Source organism: Mastigoproctus giganteus, chromosome 7 (genome assembly GCF_048544385.1).
Source record: "Mastigoproctus giganteus isolate SK-2022 chromosome 7, ASM4854438v1, whole genome shotgun sequence".
In the NCBI taxonomy this organism is placed as follows: Eukaryota; Metazoa; Arthropoda; class Arachnida; order Uropygi; family Thelyphonidae; genus Mastigoproctus; species Mastigoproctus giganteus.
The window spans coordinates 51,427,068-51,446,523 of NC_143581.1; the positions used below are offsets into that span (position 1 = coordinate 51,427,068).

General features: G+C 38.9%; 1 protein-coding gene across 2 annotated transcripts in view; it reads right to left on the minus strand.

Annotated features, from left to right (window-relative positions):
• LOC150082890 (deubiquitinase OTUD6B-like) overlaps positions 1–19,456 on the minus strand; it is a 373,124-nt gene that overhangs the window by 8,520 nt on the left and 345,148 nt on the right. For both annotated transcript variants that reach the window (XM_090376893.1, XM_090376895.1), the window contains one exon: positions 4,777–4,883. In XM_090376893.1, the coding sequence (XP_090233019.1) occupies positions 4,777–4,883 (107 nt within the window). The remainder of the gene's footprint in view (positions 1–4,776; positions 4,884–19,456) is intronic.

Here is a 19,456-nt window from a genome sequence, read left to right on the forward strand (position 1 = left end):
GTTGGGTCCATTATTGTTTTCTGTATTCATAAATGATATTGATGATGGTATATCAAGCTTAATGTCGAAGTTTGCAGATGATACAAAGGTAGGCAGGGTTGTCAAGGACACTACTGACACTATGCTGCTGCAACAGGATCTGGAAAGGTTGAGCAGATGGGCTGAGAGGTGGCAAATGAAGTTTAACATTGACAAATGTAAAGTACTACACATGGGATACAGCAACCCCAGAGCAACGTATCAACTCTGTGGTACTACACTGACAGTGGTAGAGAATGAAAGGGACCTGGGGGTGGTTGTGCAGGCGGGCTGCAAGAGTAGCTCATGGTGTATTGTCAATGATATATAGGAATTTTTCTAGCAGGGATAAGGAGGTGATTATTCCCTTGTATAAGGCAATGGTCAGGCCACACCTAGAGTACTGTATACAGGTCTGGAGGCCTCATTTCAAGAAGGATGTAGAGCTGCTGGAACGAGTACAGAGAAGGGCAACAAGATTAGTGAATGGAACAAAGGGGTGCTCTTACGAAGAAAGGCTTAATTTTGCAAATTACAGTGTCTGGAGACTAGGCACCAGCGAGGTGAACTGATAGAGGTGTATAAAGCATTGAATGGTTTGAGGATGCTCAATTCTGATGGGATTCTTCCTCTCGCTCAGAATAATCACTTGAGAGGGCATAAATTCAAATTGAGGAAAGACAGATGTAGGATAGACGTGCGGAAATTTGCCTTTAGCCAGCGAGTGGTTGGTTGGTGGAACAGACTTCCATCCCTTGTCATGGAAGTTGATAGCCTAAATAAGTTTAAGGCTCAGCTGGACAGGTATTTTGAACGAACAGAGGGGTGAAGTGGAAGCGGTTTTTTTTTTTTTTTTGGCTGATGCTGCATAAGCTTGCTTTCTTGCATCAAATGCCTCTACTAATGCTAACTTAGTTGATTTCAACCCTTCTAAAACTCAGTCTTGTCTTATATCTCGCAAAAAGGAGTCTTCTGCTCCTATGCTTATCTTTAGTGACACTCCGATTTCTAAGCAAAATGATATATCTCTTTTGGAGATTACCTTGACTTCTAATCTCTCTTGGCACAAGCACATTACAAATATTGCTTCCTCTGCATCTAAAAAACTTGGTTTTTTCTTTCACTCTCGGCATTACTTTTTTTCAAAACAGCTGCTCACTCTGTATAAATCGCAAATCTGCTCTGCCATGGAATATTGTTCTCACATCTGGGGCGGTGCTCCCAAAACCTCTCTCAGGCTTCTTGATTCCATTCAGAAGAGGGCAGTTAGGTTAATTTATGATTCATCTCTAACAGAGTCTCTCCATTAGCTCTCTCATAGACATACTGTTTCTGCTGCATGCCTCTTCTAGAGATACTTCCATGGGCACTGTTCTTCTGAATTGGCTTCTATAATTCCTGCTCTCTCTTTCAAAATGGTCCAAACACGTGCTGCCACCAGCCAACATCCATTTACTGTCCAACTTCGAACTCATAGAACCAACTTTTCATCTTCCTCATTTATTCATTCAACTGCCGTTTTCTGGAACAACCTTCCTTCATATGTATTTCCTGAAAATTACAGTCTACAGAAGTTCAAGTCCAATGTCAACAAATATCTTCTTTTGTCTTCTCAACCTCCAATCCAACCATGGTACTAAGTACTATAGGTTCTAATACCTCTTGTGTTTGGGGTTTACATAAAAAAATTAAAAAAAAAAAAAAAAAAAATTGAAGGATGCTCTCATATTTATGCCTAAGGGTTTTCTTTTTTCTTTTGCTGCCTCCTTGTTTCTCTTTTTAATGTTTATCAACAATTTCTCTTCCACTTTCCTTTCAGTTATCGCAAAGTCATTTAGCTCACAGTTGGAGTTTTATAAACTTCTGACATTCCTTCCCATAAAGAATTCCTCGTGTATGAATATATATGCAAAATATGTATTCAGCCTGTCAGCAACCTGAGCAGGGTCATCAACAGTTAACCTATTAACATCAAGTGGCCCAATGTGATTCAAACACTTTCTTCTACTGTTAATATAAACATAGAAGTCTCTGCTGGATTTCTTGGCATTCTTTGCCATAGTCTTCTCATAATCTGCCTCAGCTTGCCTAACCTCCTTTATGACTTGATTACAGACTAATTCATATCTATCACAGGCTTCTGTATTGCCTCATAATTTATATGCATCCCATGCACTTTTCTTCTCTGTCATGTGTCTCACTAGTTCATCTGACATCCATTTAGCCTTTAACAGTATTTCTTCAATGGTATGAAAAGGCTAGTAGGTTTTATGATTATTTCCCTCAATACTTCCCATTTAGCATTTGCTGCTGGTAACATTATCAGTTGGTCCCACTGCATAAAATTTAAAGTTGTTAGAAACCACTGTAGTCACTCTTACAAAAGCCTTTCCCTTTACCCTTGATAGTAGTTATGTCATTAATTAAATTCCATATTAATACAATGTGATCGCTCCACTGGGTCTTTTACCTGCATATTCTTAATGCATATAGAATCACTACTGATAACCAGATCAAAAGTATTGCTTCTTCTTGTTGCCTCTCTAACATGCTGCTGTAAAAAAAAGTTATCCACGAAATCTACAAAAGTCTTGCTAGTGTGTGAGTGACCAAGCCACAAATTCCAGTCAATATATGGAAAGTTAAAATCACCCATTATAAGACATTCAGTTTTATTTGGCCCACTCTATTTCCTTGTATAGTCGTTTTGTATACTCATCACAGTCAGGCCTATAACACACTACTACTCTCAATTTTGTTTTCCCAGTGCTTATATCACACCAAACTGACTGAACATTGCACTGGTCACCCATGTTGACTGAATGCACTGCCTTAGATTTAATATGCTTCTTAACTAAGTGCATAACTACATATATGGGAGGAAAGACAGGACAGGAGAAGTTGAGGGGTTATCTCCATCCCTCCTGTCCTATCTTTCCTCCTGTACACATTGTACTCCCCATATTCAAATTCAGCATCACTTATGTCTGAGTGACATAATGTCTCTGCTATCTTTATAATGTCTGCATTTTATGACTTAATTAGTAAGTTAAATTCATCAAGTTTATTTAAAATGCTCCTAGCATTAATGTACATGCAAGTATGCATGCAGATTTTCTTACTCTTAATTACCCTTATACAGTCCATGTATTCACTTGTTCCACGATGATCCACAGCAAAGCCCGAAATCCCTGACACCTTGGTTTCCAGGCTGCTGCTACTGCATTTTCCAATAGAAGCAGTGAAAGCATCATCTTCACACCTCTGCCTGCAGCACTGGTTAATCTATTATTCTGTGTATTCCCCCCCAAGCGAGCAGTTTCCCGACCCACCTATAGCTGCCTTGATAGCATCAGCAAATATTCTTGCATCCCTTCTATTCAAGTGTATCCCATCTCTATAAAAACAGTCTCACCTCTTAAAATACAGACTATGTTGAGAAAAATTGTACCCCATGAGCTTTGCATATTCTCTTCAGGGCTGAATTGATTGACAAAGACTCTCAACAGGTACTCTCTCCTATTATGCCTGGGAAGAATTGCAAACAGTTGCAAATTCAATCCTAACTCGCGATTTTTTCTCAACATTGCCCTGTACTTGTTAACATCATTAGTGCAAACATATATAACAATATCACTTTTTGTACCCTTAAAAGGTGTCCTTAAAAGGTACCCTTAAAAATCTGTCCTATTCCACCTATCCTTCTACCCCAATATATTTCCTGTTTCCTCAACAACAGAGTCACTGACAATTACCACCTCCTGTGGGACCAGTGCATTCTGCCTTGGAGATTGCACCGCGTACCTGATGCACAAGTGTGAACCCTGGCATTGAGTTGGGCAGCTGAGAGCTTGATGGGCCCCATTTTAATTCCTTAGAGAGCATCTACCCTACTCTTCAAACTCTCATAAATGCCCATCAGAATGCTGATGGGCATTTATTCTCACCTAATTTCTTTACACTCTGCACGAAACACACACAAAGACATCCCTCTTGGCTGTATCATGACAATGTTCAACACTGTACAAATTGCATATTTTTTAGGCTTTGATTCATAAGAGAATCGCCCTCTTCATTTCTCCCCCAAGGCACAACACTCTTGCTACTTTGTGACTGTTGCTTTGCTGCTCTAGTGTGGGGCATGATTTCTGTTTAAATACAATTTAATTGATCAACAATGAACATTAATAAAATCGTGTTTAGCAATTTTTTTGAGTATTAATGTTTAAAAATGTTGATCCATCCAATCCAAAATCTTTGGAATTGTCATTGATTCTGATATAACTTGCTAATGCACCAATAAAACCCAACCAACCAACCATCTGATATAACATGTGCCTGTTGGTAAACTTTCTCCAAATACTAAGCCTAACAACTATGGGGACTAAAATTACTAAAACATAAGAACTAAGTAATAAGATATCTGCTGTTCATTTGCAACCCAAACATAGTGTGTAAAAGACCATTTAATATTTGCTCTCTGAAATATCCTTTAGACTCAACATTTAGTAACAAAAATATTTCTGGACTAACTGGTTCATTATTGTTTATCAATTATTACAGATTTTTTTAATGTCAATTTTGGCCAGAATAAGATGGCACACAGAAAACTTATAGGGAAAAAATATCTTCCCGAGAAACATTGTATTAAACGAGCATTTTTTAAATAAAAACTGATCTACTGCTTTTTTACCCCTCTTACTGACTCCTTCAAAGAAATATGAATATTTTACAGTGATTCTCACAATAAGCATGTACCTGAGCAACAAAGAATTGGTTTTATATTCCAGTCCAGTTTTGATATTAGACCCATCTGCTTGCAATACTTCAATAGGAACCTGATATATACGTGATAATGCTTGAAGCTGGAAAGGTAGAAGAAAAAATTACATTTAAGATCTGTACTTTGATATTTTTTCCAATAAAAACTTTTATAGAATATGTTTTAGTTATTATTTCAAAATTTATCTTCCCTCCAAAATGATTTTTTTTAAGCATTTCATGGTTATACAAAATAACGCTGCTGACATTTTGGCTTTGATAATCTTTATCTTAGCTCAAACATCTAATTATGCTGAATAATAATAAAAAGATATTAGTTTATTGATTAGTTTACCAGCATATAAAAGATATACATATGAATATTTTATGAATGCAAAAAAAGGCTTCTTCCATGGAAAGACAAAGGAGTGAATATATCATATCAAATTAACTAATAATGAGTCAGCACTATTTTTAGTGACTTAAAAAAATTATTAGTAAGTCACTAAAGATCTTCAGATTGAATTTTTGGGACAAATTTTGCTAAAGGTAGAGGGAAAGCAAAGGTGAGCCAGAAGCAGGGTATACATTAAATAATATATATTTTGTATTATATTTATAAGGTAATTTTTTTTGTCCGTTGCAAGAAGAAATGAAGTTTTATACGCAACATGGCTAAAATAACATACCAGGGCAGAATTCATATAGCAAAACTTTAACCCCTTCCCAGAACATTTTTTTCCTGAAAATGTGCCATAACAGATTGACTTTTTTTATTTTACATATTAAAAGTATGCATCATGCAAATACTCATTGTATAGTTTTTTTTGTGTTTTTTTATAAATTTTTTAGTAGAAAATACATGAGTAATTAACCAATTTCGGCTATCCCAAGTTATCTCGTGTATGCCAAAGAGTGTGCAAATCATACAGATTTTTTAAATAAATTAGTGATTGAGCTAAAAGGAAGAGAAAAACACACACAAAAAAAGGTATTCCATAAAATAAGTGGCATTTCATGAAAAACAAACAGTAATTTTACTTGGTGTGGTAGGTCTTGAAGAAAGAAGTGATGCAAAGGCCAATTTCACATGTTTCACACGCCGACTGGGCTAACCAGGTAGGTAAAGTGACTGCCTGGCAACCCAAAGGTCGCAGTTTCGATTCCCACCTCAAGCTTGGATCACAGTAAAATGCAAAAACTTTGGGAGGTGCAATATGGCCATAGGAGCTGATGCACCAACAACTAACAAAAAATGTTTCACACATGTAGCATGTCTCATTTCAAATTTTCTTGCCATCTCTGTTCCACTTTTTGGAGCATACCTGACAAGTTCTAGTTGGAAAGTTCTTCTTCTTCTCAGTTGGTGGAATATCAATGGGGTAATGGCCTGGTGAATAGCGAGTTGAGTGGGATATTGAGGATGGTCTCCCTTTCTAACTGGTGGAATTTGCGGGTGATATTTCTTGATAAGTTCATCAAACAGGTCCAATCTGAAATTGAAGGGTGAAAGAGCTTTTTGGCCATCTGAAATCGTGGCTTTATACAGTAGAAATGAATTCCACACAGCTAGGTCTATTAGGTGAAAGAAAACCTTCCTGTAGTATTTTTTAATGTTTCCTGGGCAGGGGATAGTTTGCCAAATGCTGATCAACTTTATCTACACTTCCCATGGAAAAGTTATAGTCACAAACTACTTTGGGTCTCTTCACTACTCCTGTTCAAGTTTCTATTTCTTCCTGAGAAGGATTATGGACTGCAGATAACAACAATACATCCTTTTTATCTTTCCAACGTAAAGCCATGACTTTCCCTCTTTGAAAAGCAGCAACCTCTTGCCTTTTCAGCTTTTCCTTCTTCAGCATTTTGGGCATTTCCTTTCTGTTTAGTCTCACTGTACCATAAATATCAGTTTCTTTGTGATGAGAATATCAGCTAATTCGGGATTGGTATAATAATTGTCAACTGTGAGGCAATATCCTTTTCCAAACAGAGACTTCATGAGAGTCAAAACCACTTGCGTAGACATTGGAAGACCAATAAATTCTGGATCCATTTCTGTACCTTTTCCTACATATATTATGAAAGTTCAAACATAGTCACTTTCGGATTCACACAGCATATAATACTTTATGCCAAACCTTGAGTCTTCAATGGTATGTACTGCACCCAACCGAGTCTTCCTTTGTACAGCATCAAGCTTTCATCTATTGTTATGTCTCTTTTAGGAACATACTTCTAAATTTATTTTCTAAGAAGCAATAGACATCATAAATCTTGTTTAGTTGTGGATTTGGGTGTGTATTTGCATCATATGATTCATTATCTGAGAAATGAAGGTACTGTTTTATCTTTTTATAATGCCTAAGACCCATCGTAGTTCCAAACACTAGTGTCTCAAGTAATGGCTTTTTTTGACCAGTGCATATATTCTTCAGGCTTTTTCACAATACCTTGCAACATTTTCAGAGCAAAAAATACCCTTAATTCAGCATGCATCATTGCAGTCCAACTAGAATCATGAGTACCACTTTGTTCTGCAAATTTATTAGTCTCAGAGCATACTAGATTGATTAGTTCTTCATCAAAAAAGTCTATGGGAGTCATTTCATCTGTATTGCTTTCAATGCACAAACCTGGCTGTACAGAAAATGGAAATCTTGGAGGTGGCGTGGGAAGGTCTTCAGTGCAGACCTTTTGAACCACTGTCTAGCATCTAAAACACTGACATCACCATCTTCTTCATATCTGAATCAAAACTTGAAACAGATTCATCAGAATCGGATTCACCAGAAGTTCAAATTCACTATACGAATCGTCACTAATCCCTTCTTCACTACTCATTATATAAATAAATTTAAAAAATCAAGTGGAATGCACAAACAGTAACCTCCCCCCATAAGCAATAATTTTGAACTAACTACATTTGATATTGCTGTAAAATATAAGTAAAATGAAAGACAGTCGTCTGTTGCCGGGTATAAGAAAATCCCAAGAAATCTTGGAGTTCACTTGGAGAAATCTCGGGATAAATTTCTTGAGTAATTTTATATGGCTAATGCAAAATTATCCAGATAAATGCCCGAGAAAATACATTTTAGTCCTAAATTTGGAGGTATTATCGTTTGCTTTTATCCCACGATATCTCGTGTAGTTCCAAATAACTTTTAAAACTAAAAACGAGATATCTCAGGATAATCCATGAAGGGATTAATACAAATTTTCAAGTATAAAGAATTCTGACATTATCATCTCAAGCACACTGTCTATCAAACAATTAAGTGCCATGAGGAGGAAGGAGTGCTACTAATCTTCCTAGAAGTGGAAGTCCAATTCAGGAAGGCTACATAAGCAAGCTCTGGATCAAATTCCCAAAAATCCACAAGAAGCTTTTCGTGTCAGCTATAAATACTCCAAATATCAGAAGCAAGAAGAATTTTAAAATATTCAAGTGACAAAATTTATATTCAAAAATTGCATTATGTACAGGGTGGCCATATTTTGAAAATTGGTAAGTGGGTCAACCTGAAACAAAATGTGTAGCATAGCATTTTTTCCTTCAAAAAGTAAAAGAAAAATATAAAATTACAATTAAAATACATTTTTTTAAAAAATCAATCAATCACAGTATTTATTTATTATATGATTGTTGTTAATATGTATTTATCCTATATAAACTGTAATATTATTTATAACAGTTATTTTAAAAATAGTGAAGAAGACTACTTTTACTTTATATATTTTTCTTTAGATTTCGCTAGTTTAAATTTCTTCTCCTTCTGAAGATTTAAAAAGTTCTTAAATTCTGAACAGGACATGTTATAGTTTTCCTTATCCAAAAGTGCAGCTTCTAAATTTTCTAGATGGTTTCTCTCTTTTTGCCAAACAGTTTTCATTAAGCTGAAAACTCTTTCTGATGAAGTATTTGAATGTGGAATGCTTAATATGGAACTTACAATTATTAGAAGTAATTTTTAACTCATCCATTAGATTCCAATAAGCATTAATTAAAAATATGTAAAATCAATAAATTAACAGTTTTTTTCCTCTCTTATTGAGACAAATGATGGTATTATCAAGAAGTGGGACTTGAAGTTCTATTGGGACAATTCTGGCCATACTGGGATGGGTGGCCACCCTGATTATGTACTTTAATAAGGATGATCAAGATAGGAGAGTTAAATTGCAGAAAACTCTTCAGATATGCAAAAATAATAAAAATTTGTACAATGAAATTTTTTAGTCAAATTTTTGTAGGCAAATGAGGCAATTTTTTTAGAATTAATGGACATCTTAACTGACTAGTTGTATTTACTGAGTCACCAAGAACCACAATATCTCTGAGGGAATTGTTGGATAATTTTTTTTTAAATGAAAATGTTACTATTTACTAATATTATAAGATTTTGCTTATCCTATAACTGCAAGAAAAGACCTTTTTCATGAATGGTGTTCCTGTACTCAGTCAGATAAGTCCTAAATTAAAAATTTTCCAACAGGCATCAGAGTTTTGTTGAGTAGCAGCTTGATAGAACTATGTCGTCCAAGTTAGCAATTTAACCCCCGCAGAAATTTTTCTGTGGAATTTTTTGAAGTCCAAACCTGTGACATCATTTTAGAACGCATTAGAACCCACTAGTTGTGTCCTCAATCATCTACATTCATTGGCATTGCATCTCACTTATGGGGGATTTCAATCTGCCTACTCATATGGCCAACCTCTAATTCTTCTTTCACAACTTGCATGCATGCACTAGTCTTTGGTTAGTCAATAGTCTCCCCAATAGAGTTCACAAAACCAACTGGACCTCCTCATTGCCTTCATGCCTTGCACTACTGAGGAGATGAGGAGGATAAAATGAGGAGATGAGTCACCCTCATCTCCTTATTTTATCAAAAATAAAAATTCTTGAGAGTGGACAGTTCTAGACTTGTGGAACCCCAATTTGAATGCCAGTTTCAAGTTAAAGCAAGAGTTGCACACGGCTTAAACATGTTCTCAAGGTATACAGGGTAGAACTGCATATTCCAGAGTTCCCACAGAGGTTAATCACCTTATGTCAAGTGCAATAACAATTTATTTTGATAACACTCTGCACAGAGGAAAAACTGCTTACTGTCATGCTGACCAAGATTATCCTGCAAGATTGGATTCCAATCAATGGTTCAATCACATCAGATTCAACACGAGTGCTGAACAGCAATCTACATTCTCTTTACCATCATGTGAATCTCAGGCTGATCCACTAACATCATTGGTCATTACCAAGGATCAGCTTATTGCTGCAATCAATTCCATTTCAGTCTCCAGTACTGCCAGTGATGATGAAGTCACACAATTCTTATTAAGATAACTCAGCCCTTATACATCATCATTAATCCTTTGGTATCATAAATACCTTGGTATCATAAATATATTCTTTTATTCATTTCTTTATTTCATATCTAAGTTTGAATTTTTTTACTTGCAGTGTGGGCTCCTTTACCTTGATGTTGGGATCTACCCTACTAATCTTCTGTGTCACTTCCCATAAAACTCCTGTCCTTGTGACTGTGAAGAGTTAAAATTGTTAACTACAGTAGAGCATCATTAATCCAAACTAATTGGGACCAGAAGTAGTCCTGACTTCTGATTTGACTGGATTTTTGAACTTATCAAAAATACTGTTCTTCAAGCTAAAAAAAAAAAAAAAAAGTTTAGTAATTTTAGAAATAAAAACACTAGCTTTAAAATCTGAGAGACCACTTAATTTTTTTGTTAAAATCCAGTGCCTTTTTCACAAACAAAGATCTCGTTATGGTTTCTCCTAAACTCTGTCTCTGTGTAAACAACAAATAAACAGCATCTTCAAGGGATGGATCATTAGCTAGCTGTTCTCGTAGTTTTTCTTTTCTTTGCACCATCTCAATCAAGTTTCGATGTGAACTTTAAAATGTTTTCCTTGTTCAAAAAATATTTCTTGACTAAATGTTTAAGAGTAGGAAAGAAGTTGTTTATGCATGGGTATGGCACTTCCATCATTTCTACTACCCAGGTAGTATATGAATGCATCGTTTATTCATATCTCATACTGTGAACATCTTCACGAGTTTCCTAGGTATTGAACTACTTCGAATAAGTAACACTTCTCTGGTAGAGAAGACTGTTACTTATTCTCAGATGGGCACTACCACCCAGGCGGTAGGTGGGCAGGTACCCTGTTGCAATAGTGACAACCCAGTTATAAAGTATAACTCCACAATATGAGAGATGCTTATTGGTAAAAAAAAAAAAAGGTAAAGTGCAGCCATTATCAACCCACTGCAGTATGGAAGTCTCCTCAACAATTCATGCTGAGGGAAATGGACCATAATCTGCCATGCTGGTCCAGTGCTGGTTGGCAGATCGATCGTATTTAGCAGTCAGGGGCTTGAACCCAGGTCAAAGAGTGTGTGCTACTGCAATCCCGCTCATGACCACTCAGCTACGGAGGCCGTCTTGCTTGATGGTGTGCATGGTTTAATCGAAAAATATTTCTTGACAATGTCTAGAAAGAGGTTGTTTATGCATGGGTTTGACACTTCTATGATTTCTACTACTCAGGTAGTATGAATGCTTCTCTACCAGAGAAGTGTTACTTATTCGAAGTATTGCAATACCTAGGCAACTCGTTGTGCAGGTGTTAACAATATGAGATATGAATAAATGATGCATTCTTACTACCTGGGTAGTAGAAATGATGGAACTGCCATACACATGCATAAACAACCTCTGTTTTCCTTGTTGTTTTTAATGTCTGTTATGGTTGACTTTTTAATCTTGTAAACTTTTGCTAATGAAGGCCCACTTTCTCCCTTTGAAAATCTGTTTAAAATCTCAATCTTGGATTCAATTGTTAAAAATTTCTATTTCCTTTTAAAAGACAAAGAAAACAACAGTATGGTGAAATAAAATTCTGTTCAGAACCTTTTTACTCCATATCTCACTTGCACGTATCATGATAGTTGCAATTTCTGTGTGCTTTGTTTGATTGACGCTGATCTTTTTTTTACTGATTTAGATTTTACAACCCAAAAAAAAAAAGTCAGTGAACAGAAATATTAGATTACAAAGTGTGTAGAATAACAAATTACAAAGCGTTGTGTTGTGTTTAGTTAGTACCGTATGTATATTAACCTCTTCCCGGAACATTTTTTTTCGGAAAATGTGCTGTAATGGATCGACTTTTTTTATTTTATAGATTAAAAGTATGCATCATGCGAATACTCATTGTATAGTTTTTTTTGTGTTTCTATTAAATTTTTTGTAGAAAATACATGGGAGTAATTAACCCATCTCCGCCATGGACGGTCCCAAGCCCGGCTGCGAAAGGAGGAGGGTGGTCATCCTGCCGAAATGACCAGAACTGGGAAACCGGGGAAACTAGGCAAGAAACCGTATGAAATTCGGAACAAGCTCTTACAACAATGTTACCGCATCCAGGGTAGCCGATGCGCCAGCACTGGGGACCCAGTGTACTGGTGTGAAGTGGACCACTGGCCACAGAACAAGCTCTTATAACAATGTTACCGCATCCGGGGTAGCCGATGCGCCAGCACTGGGGACCCAGGGTGCTGGTGTGAAGTGGATCACTGGCCACAGCAATAAGCTTACTACGCCGAAAAGGACAATTAACATTGGCGAATGGAATGTTCGAACGGGGCACCATGTTGGACAAAAGGAAATCATTGCCCAAGAACTACTTAGGTGCAAGATATCAATCGCAGCATTATCCGAATTAAGGCTCACCAGGTCTGGAACGATGATCATCCAACCACCAGCACCTAACGAAGCGGTTATGCTATTCTACTCTGGTGGTGAGAAACGAGAAGCAGGAGTGGGCTTTATGGTCGATGCTCAGGCCACCGGTAGTGTGATCGCTTTCCAACCAATATCAGACTGCCTGGCAGTCCTTACTGTCAAGGGCACCATCAAGACCCATATTATCTCCGCCTATGCGCCAACTGAGACTAGCCTGGACCCAACCAAGAATGACTTCTACAACCAGCTCCAACATACGCTGGATTCAATTCTGCAGACAGAAGCGATCATCCTCGCAGGGGACTTTAATGCCCACATTGGCATGGACAGATCTGGTTGGGAAACAACAATGGGCAAGTTTGGCCATGGGAAGATCAATGACAACGGACTACGTTTGTTGTCCTTTGCCGCATCTAACAACCTGATCATTGGAAACAGCCATTTCCAGCACCCTCAAAAACATCAACTTACATTACATGGCGAAATCCATCTGGCAAGGACTCAGCAATCCTGGACTACATTTTGATCGATGCCAAATTTCGCTCATCACTCATGGACGTTCGTGCCACGAGGGGACCTGATTGCGGATCTGATCACTACCTCATCCGGGCTAAGGTGCAGCTCAAATTACGGCATGCAAAAAGATCATCTCGGTCAGCCAAGCTGGACTGGAGGCAGCTAATGAATGCTGCCAACAAACAGGCATATCAGATCGCCCTATCCAACCGCTTCGAGATGCTGGCCGTGCCCGAGGATATAAATGAAGAAGAAAAGCAGATCTCTGATGCCATCCTGGAATGTGCCAAGCCCCTATGTCCACCTGCCCGATGTCGAACGCAACCATGGATATCAGACGAGTGCCTCGACCTCGTGGACAAACGGAAACAGGCAAAGTTGGTCGACTTTGAACGGTACCGGCAGCTAAACCGAGAAGTCCGACAAAGAATGACAGCAGAAAGAGAAGCATACTGGAACCAAGTGGCAGACGATCTTGAAGTGGCGGCATCCAAGAACGAGTACCGCACTCTATACCGCACCCTCAGATGTCTGAGTGGAAAGACCAAATTGACTAGTGACAACATCAAGAATGCTGATGGGACCTTCGTGCGATCACCATCCGAACGCCTGCAACAGTGGAGTGAATTCTTCAAAGCTTTGTATAATCACGACCCACCTCAGGGACCGCCAGCAACAGCACCCCTGAGGTCTTCATGGTCGATGTTGAACCTACAGTAGAAGAAGTGAAAGCAGCCATACAATCCCTGAAGAATGGCAGGGCACCAGGAGTGGACCAAGTCACCACAGAAGCGATCAAAGCTGGGGGAGATGTACTGCTTCGCCGACTACACTCGCTCCTCAAAACCATCTGGTGCACTGAACAAATTCCGCTAACATGGAGGAAAGCCATTATCGTACCGATCCACAAGAAAGGTGATAACCGGGACTGCAAGAACTACCGTGGCATCAGCCTCCTTTCCATCATCGGAAAGGTCTTTATGAAGATCATCCAGTCAAGACTGCAAAAACATCGCGAGCAAACTAGTCGAGAAGAACAGGCAGGATTTAGACCAGGGTGAGGATGCTGTGATCAAATCTTTGCCATTCGTCAGCTGATGGAGGAGAGGATCCGGTGTGGACAGCGAACCGTCATTGTTTTCATTGACTTTAAGTCTGCTTTCGACTGTGTCCACCGGCCTGCCTTATGGAAACTACTAGAGGTTGAACATATACCTCGAAAAGTCATCACACTCCTCCAAACTGCATACAGCGGTTTAACCAGCCAGGTGCGCATCCAGAACGATTTATCTGAGGAATTTACCATCCAAACTGGAGTCCGCCAAGGGGATGTAGCCTCCCCGTTGCTTTTCAACATCGTGGTCGACGCCATTATGAGGCAAGCATTCAGAAACAGACAGGGCATACAATATGACAAGGATCACTATGTGACTGACCTGATGTTTGCTGATGATAGTGCTATCCTTGCCAGTAACGACGCTGAAGCCACGGACATCCTCTACGACATTGCCCACATTGCACGGCCATACGGTTTGAAGATCAATGCTGGTAAAACAAAGGCCCTGACAACAGATGGGTCGCAAGCCACCATCTATCTCAAAGGCGTCCAGATCGAGCAAGTGCAGGACTTTAAATACCTTGGGTCGCTGGTCCAGGAGAAGAAAGTTGCATCCACCATGGAAATCCACAGCAGAATTGGACAGGCGGCCACTGCGTTCGCCTCGCTCAAATGGTGTCTGTGGAAGAGGACCAACATTTCCACAAAGACTAAAATCCGACTCTTCCGGACTTTGATCCTGCCCATTCTTCTTTACGGATCGGAAACATGGATTTGTCTCAAGTTAGATTTGAACAAACTTGAGGTATTCCAAATGCGATGCCTGCGGCAGATCTTGGGCATCTCTCTTCGCGACCGCATCATTAATGATACCATCCGTGCCAGATGCCAACAGCAACCAACCATTGCCGACCAAATCCAGAAGCAAAGGCTTAGATGGTTTGGCCACGTATGTAGAATGGGCACGAACAGAATACCATCCACACTCATTTGGAGACAACGACCCACCCAATGGAGCATCCAACGGATCGCGCCTAAGAAAACGTGGACCAAGCAAGTGGGAAATGACTTGAAGAGCCGACGTCTTGACCTTAACCAGGCCAGGACTGACGCCATGGATCGTAAGGTATGGAAGAACATCACAGAGCAAGTCCGAAACCCTGCGGCACCTACAGCAGCATACTGGTTGCGTGGCCAACCGCCTCCCCCAGCTGCCAGCTAAGGACCAAAGAAGAAGAAGAATTAACCCATTTGGGCTATCCCGAGTTATCTCTTGTACGCCAAAAAGTGTGCAAATTATACAGATTTTTTAAAATAAATTAACGCTTGAGCTAAAAGAAAGGAACAGAAACTCTTCATTACTCATTATATAAATAAATTTAAAAAATCAAGTGGAACGCACATGCAGTAACCTCCTGCCACAAGCAATAATCGTGAACTAACTACATTCTGACACACAGTTGCCCCAAGTGGATAGGCAAAGTAAGCATCACTTACAGGCAGCAGTGCAAGAGGGTGGCGAAATATTTTTCGAAATTGTTTTTGTGAATTATTTTTATAGGTTCAGTATTCTGCATTTAGGATGGCAAATTATATTTTGTTTACTGGCGGCACAGGAACGCACGCTACCGTTCTTACATTGCTGTATGACATAAGTAAAATGAAAGCCAGTCGTCTGCTGCCAGGTGTAAAAAAATCCTGAGAAATCTCGGGATTTAACAGTCTGTCTAATACAAAATTAGCCAGATAAATGCCCGAGAAAATGTTTCAGTCGTAAATTTGGGGATATTATTGTTTGCTTCGGGTATTATTGTATCCCGAGATATTTCATGTAGTTCCAAATAACTTTTTGAACTAAAAAAGAGATCTCGGGATAATCCATGAAGAGGTTAATTAAAGCTATGTACATAAATTTTTATTTTTCTGACCTGTGGATAATATTCTTGCAATTTTCACGTATCATTTAATTTTGTTAATTGGCGAGGGAAAAAAATGGCGTAAATTTGTGCTTTATATCTTCATTTTTATAGCCTGTGGATAATATTCCTCTGATTTTTGTTGTTTAATAGAATTAAAAATCAATTTGCAAACATGATAACAATAACCAGTGCTTACTGTAATTAATTTAAGGCACCAGCATAAAAAAAATAAATGCTGGCTCATTCGATTATTGATGTTTAGAATTATTGACATGCGGATTTTTGCCACCCTACTGCACTGTATATGGTATTTAGCAATTTAACTGTTGTCCAAATTTCGCCTAATTTAGGGTGGATGATCTGCCCGCCCACTCCTTTTTCCCTCAATTCTGACCTCTACTTCTCTTACTAGTGCCTCCTTTCAACAAAAAAAAAAAAAAAAAAAAAATTGTTTTTGCCTGCGCTTCCTCTGTCAGGAAGCTCAGGTGACCCAGGCAGAGGCCAGCCATAGTATAAAGGGCAGCTTGGCTCACCTCGCAGTGGTGGTGGTGGCAGGCAACGCAGGGTCCCATCAGGGGGCCCAGTGGCCAAGAAGCCAGAGGCACAACTGAACATAATGCTATTCTGACACAAATCAGACATTACACTTTTCTGGCTTTTTCACAGATTCTGTACTACTTCACAAAGTACTATGGTGCAGATGTCGGAAACCACCAGTGGCACCATCCACAAAACACTATGTCGCCCAGGTCTAAACCTTACATTCCTGCTGGCAGGCCACGGAAGCATCAACTTCATGCTGTTTGCTCTTAGGCTCTCTGACACTCAGAATTGCTCCTATGGCCTCCCAGAAACAGTGTCTCACATAATCTTTGATTGTCATCTCTACCTGGACATCAGAACTGAAATACATCTGGAAACAAATATCTACAGCTTGGAAGAAGCATCACAGGTGGTCTCCAGTAAAGAGACATTCATGACAGTCACCAATTTTGCGGACAAAGTTTTCAAGAGAAGATGCAGGATACTGCACTTAACACCCAACTGAAGAAAACTGCTACCCCATTCACCTGCTGTACAACTACTTTCTACTTCTCAAATTCTTTGTGGGGATGCCTCAACTCTATCTCTCCACTCTACCTACCATGTATTCCCACACTCATACACCACTTCTCCCTTCTGTAATGCATGCTCCTTTCAGGAGGGTGGGAGGCCCAGGGGGAGGCTGCTCTCCAGAGGAACCTCTTCCTGGGCATAATGTCAGTGCACTGTGTACAACCTGGCACACCTCCTCATAGCTAGGAATGGGAGGCAGGGGGCAGTGAACAAACTCTTTCTCTGCCCCATGCCTGTGAAGATGCCAGGAGCTGACAAACAACACTCACCAGAACCAGTTTCTCAGTAACGCACATGCTCTTTTCACCCGTGCCACAGATGAAAGACACGATGACTTCCCACAATGATAACATGATCTCAACTTCCTGTATCCCCTATTATCCTGGCATATCGTAATGCCTCTCTAAAATTCTACACACCCAACAGGTAAAATGTTTACAGCTACCAGGTAGAAAACTGCGATCTCTCCTCTTGAGAGTGAAAATGGTGATCCCCTCCCTGTGTTACAGAGTGGCTCAGCGTATCGCATTTACTGCCATGGCTGTGGTGGTTGTTACATTGGGGAATCTAACAGAAGACTCCGAGACCAGATCTCAGAGCAAAAGAGAGCAATCTGGTCTGCTGATTCGGAGCAATCGTCGGCCGCAGAGCATTATTGGTCATCTCAGCACAATCTTGACCCACTCCAAGACATCGAAGTCATCAACCACATGCGAAATTACTACCAATGATTGTGGCTAGAATCACTCCACATATCACATTGCCATGGTGCTTTAAACTTTAATAAAGGGGCACATATTCATTCTATTATGGAGGCAGTTATCCTCCAGCGTGATGAATGTTGGCCCGCACCCCATGTACGTTCTTTGCACTGCAATCACAGCCAAATATGTCTAACTCCAACCAGTAATTGTTGCTTGCACTCGTGCCATGCTTTATCTCACATGACCACAACCAGGCAGTCTTTGTTTTCGTTCTAACGTATATTCAGCTGATGAAGAGTCTTCTTAACTTGAAAGCTTTTGTACTAATTTGTTTGTTTTTGCTTTAGTTTACCTTATTAAAGGATTCTACCTACAACATATTTGTTTTCTGTTTGTCTGGAGTAAACAGTAATTTTAACCTTAAGGCTAAATAAACTAATTTTTAAAAATCCACCTGATATAAGAGTGGCTATTTAGAGAAAAATTTCACCACATAATGCCATTTTCTAATTATGTCATAATGTTACTGGAAAAAACGATTAAAAACAAATAAAGAAAACATTAAAATTAAGAATGCAGAAAAGGGTCAATGGCGAATGCTGAAAGATTAGGACCCACTGAAAGGGCCACAGACTTGTAATGATTGAGGACTTATTTAGAATGCAACAGAGGAACTATCAGCAATTCCAAAAGATGTCTAGTAGAAAACAATTCAGAAGTTGTGAATTGTTGGAAATAGTGTATACAGTGTCAAGAAAACTACTTTGAAGGAGATCCATCTGAATAACAGATAAGTATAATCATTTTCAAAATACTAGTTCTGTCCCAGAAATTTTTAATAACATCTCATTGTATACATAAATTCAGTTTAGAGGATTTTGTAGACTTATATGCTTCTTGACTTAACTAATTTTCTCATTTCTGTTGTGGTTTGAATTTGGTTTAGTTGATATTACAATATACTGTCCCTTGTTTACATAGTATAAAGGATACGGCTATTCAATCAGTTGCCTTCTGCATTGATTTGATGTTTTTGAAATACTACATTTCAACAGATATTATTTACGCATGTAAATAATATCTGTTGAATATCTGTATGTGTGCAATAAATAATGAGAAATAATAAAAATATAATGATAAAGGGACGTGATAATCCCATTATATAAGGTTTTTGTTAGACCACGCTTCGAATACTGTGTTCAAGTATGGAGACCACACCTAAAGAAAGACATCGAGCTTCTTGAAAGGGTGTAAAGACGGGTAACTCGCCTGTTGAGATTGACAAAAGGGCATCATTAGGAAGAAAGACTTCGAATATGTGGGTTGCAGAGTTTGGAAACTAGACACCTTAGAGGAGATTTGATTGAGGTGTTTAAAGCTCTGAGAGGCATCAGTAAAATGAATGAGTACGAAATTTTCAAGATTATAAATGATGCTAAAACTAGGGAACATAAATTCAAGTTACGGGGGGGAAATGCTTAGATTGGACTGCAGGAAGTTTTATTTTAGCCAGTGAGTTATAAATTACTGGAATAAGTTGCCTACATGGGTGGTAGAGGCTGACAGTTTGGGGAAATTCAAAGGT